The 15,513-nt window shown below is 30.8% G+C and overlaps 1 protein-coding gene across 6 annotated transcripts in view; it reads right to left on the bottom strand.

Moving 5' to 3' along the window:
- The window catches only part of Syt7 (Synaptotagmin 7), a 202,288-nt gene that overhangs the window by 10,349 nt on the left and 176,426 nt on the right, over positions 1–15,513 (bottom strand). For all 6 annotated transcript variants that reach the window (XM_013320489.1, XM_013320488.1, XM_013320493.1 and 3 more), the window contains 2 exons: positions 5,201–5,212; positions 4,042–4,198 (listed from right to left, as the gene is read on the bottom strand). In XM_013320489.1, coding sequence (XP_013175943.1) covers positions 4,042–4,198; positions 5,201–5,212 — 169 coding nt within the window. The remainder of the gene's footprint in view (positions 1–4,041; positions 4,199–5,200; positions 5,213–15,513) is intronic.

Genomic DNA, 15,513 nt, shown 5'->3' with positions numbered 1-15,513 from the left:
TAGTCTTTGTGGACATCTGGCAATTTTAGTCGACGATTCACGAATTTAAAAAAGTAGGCTAAGTTACTAACGCTTATATCAGATACTTTCCAGTAAAAGTTTCGTTAGATTCGGTCCAGCAGTTTCAAAGATTGTGGGCGGACAGACAAAAAAATGGGTTTTATTTATAAGCCACAGAAATATTTTTTTTATATATTACATACAGACACTTCAATTTTATTAACTGTATAAATTATTAAGATATTGAATTTGACTGTAATTAGTTACAATCGTTAACACAATCTTACTATCATTTACTATCACGGTTAAGGAATATCTTAGCATAGATTTACTATGAAATGAAAAAATGAGACTCTCAAGAAGAAAAGTGAGCTGGACTAATTAAAAGAAAATGTAGATTTCAATTTGAATTTAGAGCAAGTTCTAAACTAATTTATAGGACGTCTATTACATGATAAGATAACAATGAAGTTGTAGGTCTTCGAAGAACATTTCGGACCTTACTTCGACGGGCAAGCCAAACTTGTCCGACTTAGTTTTTACTTCAAACCAAGTTACTTCCGTTTCAAGTTACATATTAAGTTCCCTTGTTAATAAATTGAGATGTTAGACAGAATTTTAATAGTTATTGTAAAATATGATTAAACTAGAAGAAAGAAAACAATGTAAACAAAGAATTCTCTATAAGTTATGGTAAAAAATTACTAATTGGATCCTCATATGTTCTAGTATAGTAATCTTTGTCATCATAAATAATATTTTACACTACAACAACAACGACACGATAGTTCTATAAAGCGACATAAAATCTTGAGTAATTTCACTAATATTATAAATGCGATTGTTTAGATAATTGTTAGAAGGTATCTCCAGAACCGCTAATCGGATGTCGCTGAAATTTGATAAAGATATAGAACATAATCTGGAAGAACACATAGGCTATTAAATAAAGTTTTTATAGTTCTGCGCTGACACAGTCGGAGACGATAGCTACTCTATTAACATGAGATGAAACAGATCACTATAAAGTAATAAAAAGTAATCTTAATATAGCTTTTGCATTAATTCCCGTTCTCCATATAAATTAGCAATATAGTTAATGAAACAATGCATTAGACGATATGACTGGACGTTTTTTTCTCCACATAACAAGTAATTTAAAGAGGGTCTGATTGAATCTGACCCGCTTGAGGGCCGCTTATAAATAATTCAGAAGCAGTGGCGTCAATAAGAGCTCAAATTGACGGATATTCAGTTCCTTACTAGCAATCCATCTTGAATGTATCTATACTATTCTTTAAATTAAAAAATAGACAGTTGACAAACATTAAATTTTACTAATATTATAAATGCGAATGTTTAGATCAGTGGTTCCCAAACTTATTTTGTCTACTGCCCTCTTTGAGAATAAATATTTTTTAACGCCCCCATATTTTCACATATATAAAAACCACTATAACTTCAAATTTAATTATTTATTGTGACCTATATATGCATATTAACGGAGAATTCTAAACGAAACTTTTACTATAACCCGCAACTTGAAACCTGCAGCGCCCACAAGGGGGCTTTATCGCCCACTTTGGGAAATACTGGTTTAGATGGATACATGGATGGATAAATGGATGTTTGTTTGAAGGTATCTCCAGAACGGTTGAACGGATCTCAATGAAATTCGGCATACATATAGAACATGGTCTTTAAGAACACATAGGCAATAAGTAGCCTTTCTTATTAATTCCGTGCGGACAGAGTCGTGGGCGACCGTTAGTTTAAAAAAATAAAGGTAAAACTAGGTTACATAATAATTGACTTTTTTTTGTAACACGACAACTCTACTTGCACGGTCATTTCTACTATTAAATTATTCATATTGCGGCCAAACGCCTACTTAAACCACTTTTTATTAATAAGTACACTGTTTGATATTACAAAAGAACTGTTAAATTACTTTTGAAGGTAAATTTTGCCGTCATATCCGAGTCTACCCCCTTCCTACGCATATTCTCTTTCACACAGTCATTCCATACTTTTTTTGGTCTTCCTCTACCTTTGTAGCCATCCACATTCAATCTCATTACTTTTTAAATATTTTTACTTTTGCTAATATCTGACCAGTTGCTTTTAATTTTCGTTTCAATATCTTACCCTGTTTAATTTAAAATTGAAAAGAAAAACGACTGAAACACATTTTGTAGTTACAAATAAGCATTCAAAATCACGTGACGATTCAATAATGAAATGAAAGCCTTATTTATGTATCTACATAATCACATAACTGTATAAATCCAACTAAATATATTGGATGTGTTTTCATTTTAACTATTTATAAAATACCGCATGTAAGAGCTTTTAATAAAGTTTATTTTAAAAGTACGTAATGATATAAGTTTCCGCGCTCATTCAATACCAATGTTCTCGTTGAATTAGTTTGTTACCTAATTTAAATAGGTTTTTTATCAGTATTAAAACTCCCATAACAACTTTACTTCAGCTGACATAATTAATGTGAAAAGTATCCATGCGTTACAGTTTTCACCAACAAAATTAATGAAATTATTGCTCAGAATAGAATGGTTTATACGAAAATTTAATTGAATTAATCTTACTTTCACCCACCAAAAACAAGTTAAGTCTATGTAAAAATATAGAAATGGATTAAAGCTAAATTTATGTGATTAAATTAACTATTAACTTTTTTAAGGTCGTTCTCTAAGAAAGATTCTATGATCTTGTAACAGAAGCATTACTAGTCCGGGCGAAGCTCCGTTGAGTTGCTAGTATACTTAAGAACAAAAGAAAATTCACAGATCGTTTACGCTGTGAAGAAAATTTCTTTAAAATGAATAGAAATAATTTATGAAATTGTAGTACTCTAATACAAATGGTGTCTAACAATGTACTTTGAATTTTACTGAAAATTTAATTTAACTTTATAACATTTTATCATCTTAGGTTAATAAAATTTATAATATTTGTCATATAACCAACATAGTAAAATATACCACAAATTGTCCATTCCTTTCATTGTTAATAAAAAAATATCTCTTAAGTAAACAAGGCGCTCGTCACGAGCCAAAATTTAACTGTTATTATATTTTATTTTAAATCCAGACAATGTATATTGTAACTAGCTGTCACCCGCGACTCCGTCCGCGCAGAATTGAAAATAAATAATTAATAGCCTATGTGTTTTTCCAGACTATGTTCTATAAGTATGCCATATTTCATTGAGATCCATTCAGCCGTTCTGGAGACACCTTCAAACAAACATCCATCCATTCATGCTTTCATCTAAAGATTTTTATTTATAATATTAGTAAGATAGTAAGAAGTAAGATTATTGTTTGACTTTAGAAACGTACATAACATCAAACAAATAAAATTAATTTTTCAAAGAATTGTTCATTGCGTAAATAATGTAACGAAGTGTGGAAACGTATAAACGTAAAGAAAATCACTTTAATAAGAATTCATTTTAACGAACTATTTTTTTTTTATTATTTAGGGACCTACAATACTTATAATAGTTTCAATTTTATTGTATATACTTATAAACACCGAAGAGCACGTACGTAATTAGAAAACAATTAAACGACACAAACAAACAAAAACATCCACGTGCTTAAATAATACATCCTAATTAAAGTTTAACTCTCGTTTTAACGTTCAACGACCAACAGGTTGACTAATACAATTCCAACAACAATTACTTCAAATTACGTCCAATAAACACTAAGCAACATTGACCTACATAATTAGATAGAGGAAAAAAAGAAAAAACACGCAATCCAATGTCTCTGTTTGTACTTACTCTGTGGCATCCTATAAAAAACTTTACTCTCCAGTGCGAAAAATTCACAGGATTGAAAAACTTATAAAACCTATTAACATGTATCCACGAATTATACAATCTGATTACAATACACATTGAAATACAATCCGTAATTATAAACATAAAATACCAACCAATAACATTTCGTCCGTGTATATTGGAACTAAATCATCTTGATCCTTGTGAAGTTACTATGCAATACTCACGGATGGATGCGGCGGATGGTCTTGACCCTTGACATTTTGCAGCTGCTTGTTGTGTGCGGTGGGCGTGCGTTCCCCGGGCGCGGTGGACGCGCTGGCGACTGCTCCCGCACTGCTGCCAGCTGGAGACTTGGCTTGCGGCGAACTGGTAGATGTTGTCCTAAATAAATATACAAGTTATATTAACTATGATATTTGTAACAAAAGTGCACCAACAGTTTGACCGTACGACAACCATTTTTAACGAAATCTTACAAGATTTCTTAAGAGGTGATACTAACTTTTTTTTTACAAGTATTAAGAAGACAGAGTCGCTGTATATTTTTAGAGGGAAATTGCCTTCTTAATACTTTTAATTTTAGGTTTTTGAAGAAGACAGTTACACATTCTAATAAAGACTTAATGCGAAATCCAATGCTAATTTTTAAATTTAATTTACTTGATATTATTTTATTATACTTAATAACAAGTACCAAACTGTTCTAATACAAGCGTTAGTCTGTGGTAACGTTTGTTTAAATTATTATTGCAGCATTAGTTTTACGAAGTCAATTTCCATATAGAAAGCGCACAATATGGCAATTGCCTTCATAGTAATAAAGGTAATTACCGTATTATGGTATGAATAATAAAATTTTATTTAATAACTATACGCGTTAGTGTAATTTATTAATAGAGAAAATGTACACGATTATTGAATATTCAAATTGAAAACGTACCGTCAGCATATATTGAACGTATGACAAAATGATTATTAAACTTGATAACAATAAAAATGACTGTAATTTTATCATAAAAAATTAAAGTAAAGTATTTATGAATCTTTCGTATCGAAAACTATTATTTTCTGATGCTTTCGATAACTGATAGATGTTTTAGGACATGAAAAATAATTATCATAATATAGGTTTATTATGTCTAACGCGATACGTAAATCGTTAATAATTTGGCAACGCATATGTAATTGCGTATGTCTATGTGCAACGGTCACTTCGCTATTTCAGCGATTTCAGGTGGCCGCTCGGTCGTTTGCCACCTTATGATTTAAAAAAAAGGTTAGTTTATAATTCGCTGGTCATTTATGTGTTTAGTCAAATTGTAAATTGTCTAAGATAATAATTGATCAGTAACATCGAATTAAATAAACAAAGAATATACTTACTCAAGCTGTGCTCTGCATTCCCAACGGCGACCACACATGGAACAAAACATTTTTAATTAATTAAAGGCATTTTCAATCAGCATGTTTGCGTTTAAATAAAACATACGTGTAGTTTCCGTTTTATCACGGATACACTGCGGCGGAATTTTTAATTGGTCCCGCGGTACGGAAGCGGGTAAAGAATCTCGTATTCGATTGCTCTCGAAGGGTATTCAATCGTACTTTGCATTATCCAAATTATATAAACAATGGAAAATAAACTAACATTTTTACATATCTGTTTTAGTCTCAAAAACATACAAAGGCTATTTACTTCTCTAATGTTCTTATTTCTTAAAAACAAAATGACAACAAACGAACTTTTAACTTTATTAATTTATAAGTTTATCTGTGATTAAATATAAGACAGCGAAGTTATAAATTGCTTAAGAAATATATTCATTATCACGATTTCTATTCAAAAATGCAGGAGAAACAGAACCTTAAACAAGTGAATAGCACTCGACCAAGTATCAACTCGCCTTTATCCAAGTATAGAATTACAATCCCTCTTGACCTGGATCCACATCTGTATTCAAAAGGTTCAGAATGATGACACACATTCATTTTTGAATAACTGATTTAAGGTACTTTCTTGATAATTATCACACGGTAGTATGTAGAATTAACTAATATAAATTGGTTAAGCAGTACCTTAGTCTAGATTTCTTTTATTATATCTATATTGTAAGATCTGATTTAGTGTAGATTTGGAGACATTTCATATTATATATCATTAAAGCATTTTTGTTTTTGCTGAATTTTCTTAACATCGATTTTGTTTAGTTTTAAAGAGTGCCGTCGACCGCGACTCCGTTCTCGTAAAATTAAAAAAAAACTTGATTAGTAGCCTATATGTTGTTAAAGACTACGTTCTACACCTATGCCAAATTTTACCGAGAACCAGGAAGCCCATCTAAAGATACCTTCTAACAACAATCATCCAAACATACGCATTTATAATATTAGTAAGATAAGATTAGAGATTTTTGCAGTCGTCTTTTTTGCATTGTTTCAATAGAATTATTCAGTCATATTAGTATTGACTGTGTGACTACAAGGGCCGTTCAGAAGTGCTTTCTTTTGTGTCGAACACGTCAAAGCTCTTTGTTTCGCAAAAGGTTAGAGATTTGCAAAAGTGCAGTTTCAGAGAAACGGCCAATTTGTTTCAAGTTTCTGATCTTGACGTTGCTTTGTAATAGATGAAACTGTGTTTGGAATACATACAAACATGTTAAAAAAAAACTTAGTAGCCTTATTTAGCCTAATACTATGAACAACACATGTTTTTGTTCAGTATATTGAATTAATAAATCAATCGATAAGTTAGTAATTCAAGGGCATATGTCTTGCATATTTTTGAAGTTTCACCATATTAAAAACATATATTTTATACGCATTAATGTAATAGTTATTTAAAAAACAATGAACGAAGAAATGAACCCAAGGAAAATGTTTTAGTTATTGTTTAGTTATTGTAGTAGAAAATGTATATTGTAGTATCAAATAGCCAGTGGGAATAAAATGTATACATTCCACACAACTTTACATTAGAATCGTAGCTGGGAGATGCAAGATTAAATTATTTAAACAAATGGGTAAGTAATACTCCATTGAGAATTCTTAAAATAAAATAAAAAATAAATAAAAATGACTGGCTGGCACAACTCCATCTGCACAGAATAAAAAAAATAATAGTCTATGCGTCCTTTTAGATTATATTTCTACGTCTGTCCTAAACTTCATCGTGATCTGTAAAATCGTTCTGGCCATACCTTCTTACAAACATCCATCCATCCTTCTATCAAATCATTCGCATTAATAATATTAGGAAGAATAAAGATATAAAACTTAACTTTTAAGATTAATGAATTTAAATAGTAGCCGTTACTTCCACTGTAGACAACTGTTTAAAAATATAGTCATCTCTATTTTTCCAATAAAAAAAGAGAGACAATCATATTTTGTAAATATTTTACCAGACCTACTGTTATTTTTAGAGCAGTGTGCGTCAGCTTTTCCAGTACTTATTTTAAAATGCTCTTAAGTCTTATGTACTCGCTTCACTTATTTATTATTTTATTACCCACCAAGAGTATTGCATTAAGTAAAGTGCTTTCATCTTAATGGCCTATGATAGAGTTTACTAAAGAAAATGAGATTAATAAAAGAACTCTTTATGCTAAAACTATTGAATCTTTCCGTGAAAGAGTTATAAAAATATATAAGCTTATAATTGCATATGTTACAATTGAGTTCGTCTGTAAATTAAGAATATTTTATTCTATTTTTAAAATTAAATATGAAAAGTACATAAAACACCTTTGTTGTTTCTAATTATTAAAACATCTAATTATTACGTAAGTGTAGTTAAAAATATATATGATAGAACATTGCCATAATAGAATTAAAAAGCCACTGGTATGTTGTGAATTATTTGAAGTAACTCTTGAACGGGACAACAACTGTATTCAAGAGTATTCGATATATAATAACAAGAGTAATAAACCACAATACCCATTGAAAATATTGTAATCAAATGAAATAGATTTATTCCTGTTATTATTTTTACGAGTTCCCACAACTATAATAAAATACTCACTCGTACAAAAAATATTTTTTAAAGCATATGTTTTTATTGTAAATCCTGACTATACAGGTTGTCCCAAAAGGTTACGTAACATAGGGGTGGTCACAAGGGTCACCAGAAAAATAAAATAAAAATTCCCCTCTGGGTATTAAAAAAAATAAAGGGCATTTTTTAAAAACTTAAAAATTTTACACCTTCTGGGGCAATTTTGTACACCCTGTATATGTATAAATAGTAGATTCACTGTGGCTTTCCGAGACCAAAATCTGCGTTTAAAACATATTAATATCTTTGTTTTGTCACAATAAAAGACAGGGATGATGATATGTTTTATACAGAGATTATGACCTTAGAAACCAACGGTCACTCAACATTGTTTTTAATCGTTCATTCGAATTCGTACAAGAAATGTTTTAGCTATCAAACAATTTAGTTACATTAGTAACACATATTTTACCTTGTAAATATAATTACCATTCTATTATTAATAATAATATACTACACAAAACCTTTGAAATGAAAATTTACGTTAGCATTTTATAAACGTGTTCGTATAATTAAAACTAGACGGTGAAAGTTTTCAGTCTCCAAAGTGCTCGATGTTAAAGCAAGTAACATTTTGCTTTGCCGAGCACAACTCAAGCTTGCATTATATCAAATTTCTAAAGCGATAGTATCAAAGGTCCTTCTTGTTAATAATTTTTCTTGTTTGAACTAGTAATATAGATACGAAAATATCTTTAACCATATTCTGTATGATATATTGTACATTAATCGATTAATGATGATTGATAAAATATCATAGAATCATAACAAAAAATATAATCTCTTTTCTTCGGCGATTAACACACGCTGTATATTTTGTGCTACTAAAATAGAGCGAAACTAGATAAATAATATAATTCTTTTATTACAATTCCAGGTTTTTCCATCGAATTGTTATTACAAAAATATAACAATGGCCGTTAATTTTACTTAAAAGCTTTCACATGCCACAACTGACAGGTTTATTGCGACGGCATATCGACTGTGAAGTGCAAATATCTGTATAGCAAACCATAAATGACTGGAAAAAAGTTTTAATAAACATAAAAAGAAGACATTCGACATACATTGGGTATATACATTTTCGCATCGTCTTTCTTTATTTGTAAATCCTTTATTCGTCAAAATTATTATAATCACTTTGCTTTTCGAGTTATTATAAAGGTATACATATTTTTTTTGCATTGAATAATAATAAAATTTTAACAGTGGTAGAGCCGGCTTTAACATCTTCGCACGAATTAGCCCGGCCCGCTCTGTGAAATACCCCGACCACACAGAAGATAGGCGTGAAGTGGAAGCACTTCCGCGTTTCATCTGATGAGTGTGCGTCCCGAAGGCTTAGTCCTTTTTCCCCTCCCACCATTTTTCTTATAAGGAAAGGATGGGAAGTGGAAGTGGTCTTTCCGAATGGGAGGATGCATGGAAAGGCAGGATATTTTCTTTGTGTGCATCCTCTCCTCCGTCGATTAAAGGTAGGCCACGCATATGCAATTGCGTATGTCTATGGGCAACGGTCACTACGCTATTTCAGCAATTTCAGGTGGCGGCCCGCTCGTTTCTCACCTTATGATATAAAAAAAAGCTAGCACCTGACAACGATCTTACCAGATGTTAAATGATGAAATAGATTTATATATTATAATGTTAAATATATACTGCAAAAACCTAGCTTCAGTCTCTTTGATTGTAACTATATCTAAGTTTCATATTACAAAAGTACCTTAAGATAGTTTTCCATTTCCAGTTTTAGTAGAGTCGTTATTTTCCGCTTAAGTACTACTTTTCTCGTAGTCAGCATAAAACGAAAAGACATGTCGACTAAACTCTCACGTTTGGAAAATAATAAGACTATTTTACTTAACCAACTAAGGTTACTTAAAAACATATTAAAATATACACGAGATGGTTTATATATTTTAAAACTTATTGTAACTTGGTACAAATATATTGCCCAATAAAACCGTCTGCAATTCTTATCTACTCCAGTTTTAAATGTGTTTTTATAAGCATACAGCCAGGGTTGTCACGAAGACATCCCATTGTGGATACAGCCCTAAGCTTATATAAAGAGTAGCTCCATCCTCAATCATTGTGGAAACAAGCTATTGTTATACCAACAATAAGAAGCATCTTACTTTCACGCCATTGTGTAAACGGCCATCGTCACAATAGAAAAAAGACGCAAAGAGAAGGATATGTGACCTGAAGTTTTCGACGTATTTTTTTTTGTGGTATAACATGTAACAATTGCAGTTTAATACCTTCTTACTAATAGTAGCAGTAGTTATAAACACGAAAAGAACCTAAAAACAATAATATCCTTAATAAAGAAAGAATCGAAAATGTATTAAGCTTGTTAGTCTTGTGTTGCTATTATTATAACTCGCTGGATGTAGCCGTCTGGCGTGCTTCTACTTTAGACTAAATCCTGACAAATAAATAAAAAAATCACATAATACTCGTAAGCTTTATGTAAAATAAGTTTATGTGACGCAATCAATGTAATATTTCATGAAAGTTGACACCTGAGCCTCTGATTCCAAGCGTCCATTTCACTTTCCTTATAACACGCTGTCATACAAAACATTAGGGTGACGTGACATATGACGTCGCGTGACTACGTGCTCAAATAAATTTCAAGCGTAGTGATGTACCTTACAGTTATCGATGATAAAAATTTAATTTAAAATGTCATTAAAATTGAAACGAAAACTAACACGTGAACATAAAAGACATTTCTGTGTAATTTCATTATTCGACAATTGTATTGAACATATATGTTTTTTTACTTTTTGCAAATGTGATAAGAAGGCTGATAATATTATATGTTTTATATATTCACAGATTATAAACCAAAAACAACAAATTTGATATATAAAGTTTAAGTGTGAGTGTGAATTCGGGTGTTGAGCGAACACAATTTGAATATGTTACCTATATTAAAATTTGTCCCATCCCCCACCAATTATAATCTTTAGTAATCCATCCACTTTTTAAGTGTTTTCTTGCTATAGTTGTCATTTATTTTAATAGGGGCAATTAAAAATAGTTAAAATCTTTTTATATCGATATCGACAAAACAATGTGAAGGTGCCTCTCTCTAACCCGGTTTCCGCACCCGGTTTTAATATTAAAGGAGTACAAAAAATTCTCACCGAGGAAAGCCCTAATGATTCCCGCCTTGTAAAGTTCTTATACACCACAATGAGTGTAAAATATTCATATCATGTGTGGAAAGAAAATTTACTTTTTGTATCACTTACTCAATGTTTAAACTTGACAATTAACACTTCTAGTGCCGTAGTCGGAGGCATTGCACGTGTTAAAGCCAACCAAAAACTTTTTAATTCCCTCTTTGTTTTACTTAATGGAAGATTCTCAATACATATTTTAAATTACTTTAACAGTTAATTCTAAGGAAAGTTATCTTTCCTAATAAATACAGACTCTACGTAGATTTTGTTACGATTTTCAGGTACAAATTTAATTAACACAAACAGAATACTTGGCTATAATATAAATCGTTATAATTAAAATCACCCAGGAGAGTGCTAAATAAAATAAATTAATATTGCCTCTTAAATCTAGTTATAATTTGTGTTTATTGTTTTTAATTATAGCAAAAAATATAGGTTAATTAAATAACAGTGTGTAATCTACTTAGTATTTTATGATACAAAGAGGCAAGGTATTAAATGATAAAGCTCATTAAAAGCAGTCCCTCGTATCATTTTTATTTAAAATCCAGTTTTAACGTGACTTTTAAATATATATTTTTTATGAAATCAATGTTGATACATTTTTATTATAATCTTAAATCACTAGTCGTATTTTAAACTTTTTTTTTAATGTACTAAATAAAAGTATTTGATAGACTAGAATTTAGAAGACATTCCAGCTTCGACTTAACAGCCGAAGCCAGAATGTCTTCGATTGTCAAAGTGTTGCGTTGGCAACACTTTGAAAGTGACAGGAAAGATTTTCATTTGACAGTACGAGTATTTGTGTTACACTCAACCTATGACGATAACCTACCCGATATTTTTAATATACAACCTTGAATAACTATTTGACATACTCATCATCTCTTGATTGACGGCACTTTGAAGTGGAGCCTTGCAATTAGTGTGTCAGTAGAGCAATGTATGTACTGGAGAACTATTGTGGTCACTGCACAAAGGAGACCTGTGACGAATTAAACCGTTAATTTGTTTCAACATATCAAAGGCTTAGTTCCAATTTAATAGTTAATTACTATCAGTTGGATATAGGTGATATTATTAGTTACTGTATAATTGGTTTTTAATAACTATTATTAAAACTCAAATAATATCTATTTAACTAATATTATAAATACGAATGTCTAGATGGATAGATGTTTGTTTGAAGATATCTTCAGAACGGCTGCATGGATCTCGCTGAAATTTGGCATGTATGTTGACATAGTCTAGTAGAACGCATAGGATACAAATTAAGTTTTTTTTTTGCGCGCGGATGGAGTCACGGGCGACCGTTAGTGACTTATATATTATAGCTCTTGTTTTAAATGAGGTGCTGGGTTTTTCACAATACGTATAATATACTAATATATAAAAATTAAATAATGTTACGTAAATTAAAATGTGATTCAATCATATTAACTATTAAGTCTAAATACTCTGTAGAATTTTGAAGAAATTCTTTGCAGTAAAAGACTCTCTCAACAAGTCAGAAAACCGCTACAATACTGAATAGGAACTATGAAAGAAACATGTACAAGTAATTTACTGCCCGAGTTGAATTGAAAAGGCTATTTACGCCAAGTTCGTGTAAGGGGCATTGCATTCGATGGATTTCTAGTTTACTTCCTGTCATTCGCATGAACAACTTAATTTTTCATTCCTAATGGGAAAGGTTGAGAAAGGAGAGATGGCAAAATTATTGTGTAAATAAGGCCTCTGTCACTTTTGTGACGTCACGTTATATTGGATTGGATGGATAAAATTTAGATGGATGGATGTTTGTTACAAGATATCTCCATAACGGCTGCATAGATCTCACTGACATTTGGCATAGACATAGAAAACAGCCTGACATCGGCACACATTGGCTACTAATATTTTTTTTGTTTTAATTCCATGCGAACGGAGTGTCGGGCAAAAGCCAGTGCTAGGTAAATCAGAGCTTTTCCATCTGTTTCGTTGTTTTTATTTTTCTATAAAATTGAATTACTGCTTTTTTCTATAACCACATTCAAATCTTTTGCAAGACCTCAAACAAAACCACAATGTTCTCCTTCTTATGTTCTTCACAATTTCTAACGAAACAAACCAGTATTTTCAACTCATTAAAACTTGTTGTTTTGTCAAAATTTTCTGACCGCAAACAACTGTACAACTTCAATTCACACGACTAAAGTACTCATCATTTCCTTTGTGATCTTTATTTAATATACTTTAGAACTTAAACTTTGGTCAAAGGATCCTTTTAGTGTTCGAATACTTTATATATATACGTAGTAAATGATAATGAAGTCAGGTTTTATTGCTTCTTGTAGTAGTATAGTTCTTTTCAAATATCTCGGCGGCCTCTTAAGGAAAAATAAAGCTATATTTATTGTCATATTCTTTATACTTAAGGAGAACTATTGGACTGTTGTTAATCTTTTAATAAATAGCCTTATACATATTTTTTAATTAAATACTTAAATTTGTAGAAACGTAATGCCGCTGCAATAAGCTGTATATAATGAAATGAAAGGAACAATGAAGGTTCCGTTATTGCGAGAGTGTCTTTAAAAGGTTCGCCTTAAGCGACTTAATTCAATATTAACCACGCACTTAATTTCTGTGACTTAAAAATCCTTTCTCTTATTTTATTTTTCAAATGTCTAAACGATGTGTCGATTTCAATTTAGAATGTGATATGAAATGTTTTATTTATTTTTAATAAGTCAAATTCTTTGGCCGTTGTTATGCAATAGAATGGTATTTGTCAGTTTGTGAAAATGAACAAAACTGTTCATGAAATTCGTATCTACGTGAAAATTGTAGTTTCCAAGGATAAAATAGTTACGTGCATATTTTATGCATTTCTTTATTATATTTTTTAAAAGTTTTTTTAAAAATTTTTAACTAAAGGTATATTTTTTATTTAGCAATTGTACAATTATTAAAACGATATGTTGGGTTAGGCAGAAACTCCGGAAATGAGCCAGTGTGACTCAACACTAGCCTTACTAAAATGTCGACGTTTTTGTCCCCCCACTAATCATTCTGATACTTGACTTTGTAACGAAAGCACGTCATTCGCGCCAAATGATTCTAACTAATAATGTCTAAAAGTTGTAAATCTTACAATTCGCATGGAATCAATGAAGATTTTTATATATTACATTAACGGTTTCGTTTGTTATTGTAATAAAGAACGAATTAAGGCTACGTAGGATTAAAAAAGATAAATAGACATTAAAATGAAAACATATACATAATTTTAAATGGCAACATATCTTTTTTCTTTTTCGTTAAGTAGTGACGTCAGCGTCATACATTTCAGTTATGTAATGCCTTAATTAACCCCATGAAAGGTTCACGTCGAGTGGCCATTAGAGCCAATTGTGTGCTGCGCGGGAAGGTAAGAGTTACATATGAGGTGCGCTTCATAATCTTTTTGTTTTATTCCACTGAAGTAATAATTAATGTTTTTAATTTCATTATAATATAAAAAATGTTGGAATTAAATTTAATTCAGTCGGGTTTTTTTAAAATTGAAGTTGAAATTAATAAACCAAGTTAATGTTGATTTAAATAACGTAAAACATGCGCCTGTCTCTATGATTATTATAACCTCAAATTATTACACAGCCAGTTACGTGCACTTTCTTACCGTGGGTTTCTGAGTCTAAAATCCCCATTTAAACATATTGTTTTCTTTTGTCAAAGACAATGACAGAGATGACGATATATTTTATACAGAAATTTTGATCTCAGAAGCCAGCGTGTATTAATAGTCAGTTAATTCGTGCAAAATTTAATTCTACTGGCACTATCGCTATTTCAGAAACATTAATCGACAAAAAGAAACAAACAGTTTTGTAAGATGGAAGAAACAAAAACGACGAATATTTCTATGCTTTAGAGTGTCAGTAGCTTTACTTCAAGCTTTGAAAGTAGTAGCTGTAAACTGTGTCTAAAAGAACATTAATTATACGAATAAGACTGGGTTAGTTTTCTTTTACGATGAAATATAAAAAGTGGGAAAAATATTATAGATCATTTGTCAAACACAATGAAAACCTTTTCATAACGTCGACAACGGAATTCGTCCAAAGATTTTTTGCCCGGATAAAAAATATTTTTGTAAGTATTTTTTATGATAAATTAATTTACGTATTTAACGGGCCAGTACCTGAGCCTTTTTTAAAGGTCAGTTGTACTCGTTTTTACTACACCCCTAACCCTGTAATGAACCGTTGAAAAACTAAAAAATTTCTACTACTATTCATTGTTGGCAAGAAAGAAAAAAGGTAATTTATTTTGAAATCTTGTAAATAGTAAATTTTGACTCTTTTTACTTGATCTAAAATGATAAGAACCTCAGGAAGAATGTCTGGTTGGTAAAGAGGTTATTTTTTTAAATAACTGGCTACATATTCATT

This window comes from Papilio xuthus, unplaced genomic scaffold, assembly GCF_000836235.2.
Source record: "Papilio xuthus unplaced genomic scaffold, Pxut_1.1 DF825946.1, whole genome shotgun sequence".
NCBI classification, from domain to species: Eukaryota; Metazoa; Arthropoda; class Insecta; order Lepidoptera; family Papilionidae; genus Papilio; species Papilio xuthus.
Note: the sequence above shows the minus strand (reverse complement) of the source record. Positions and strands in the feature narration are given on the sequence as shown.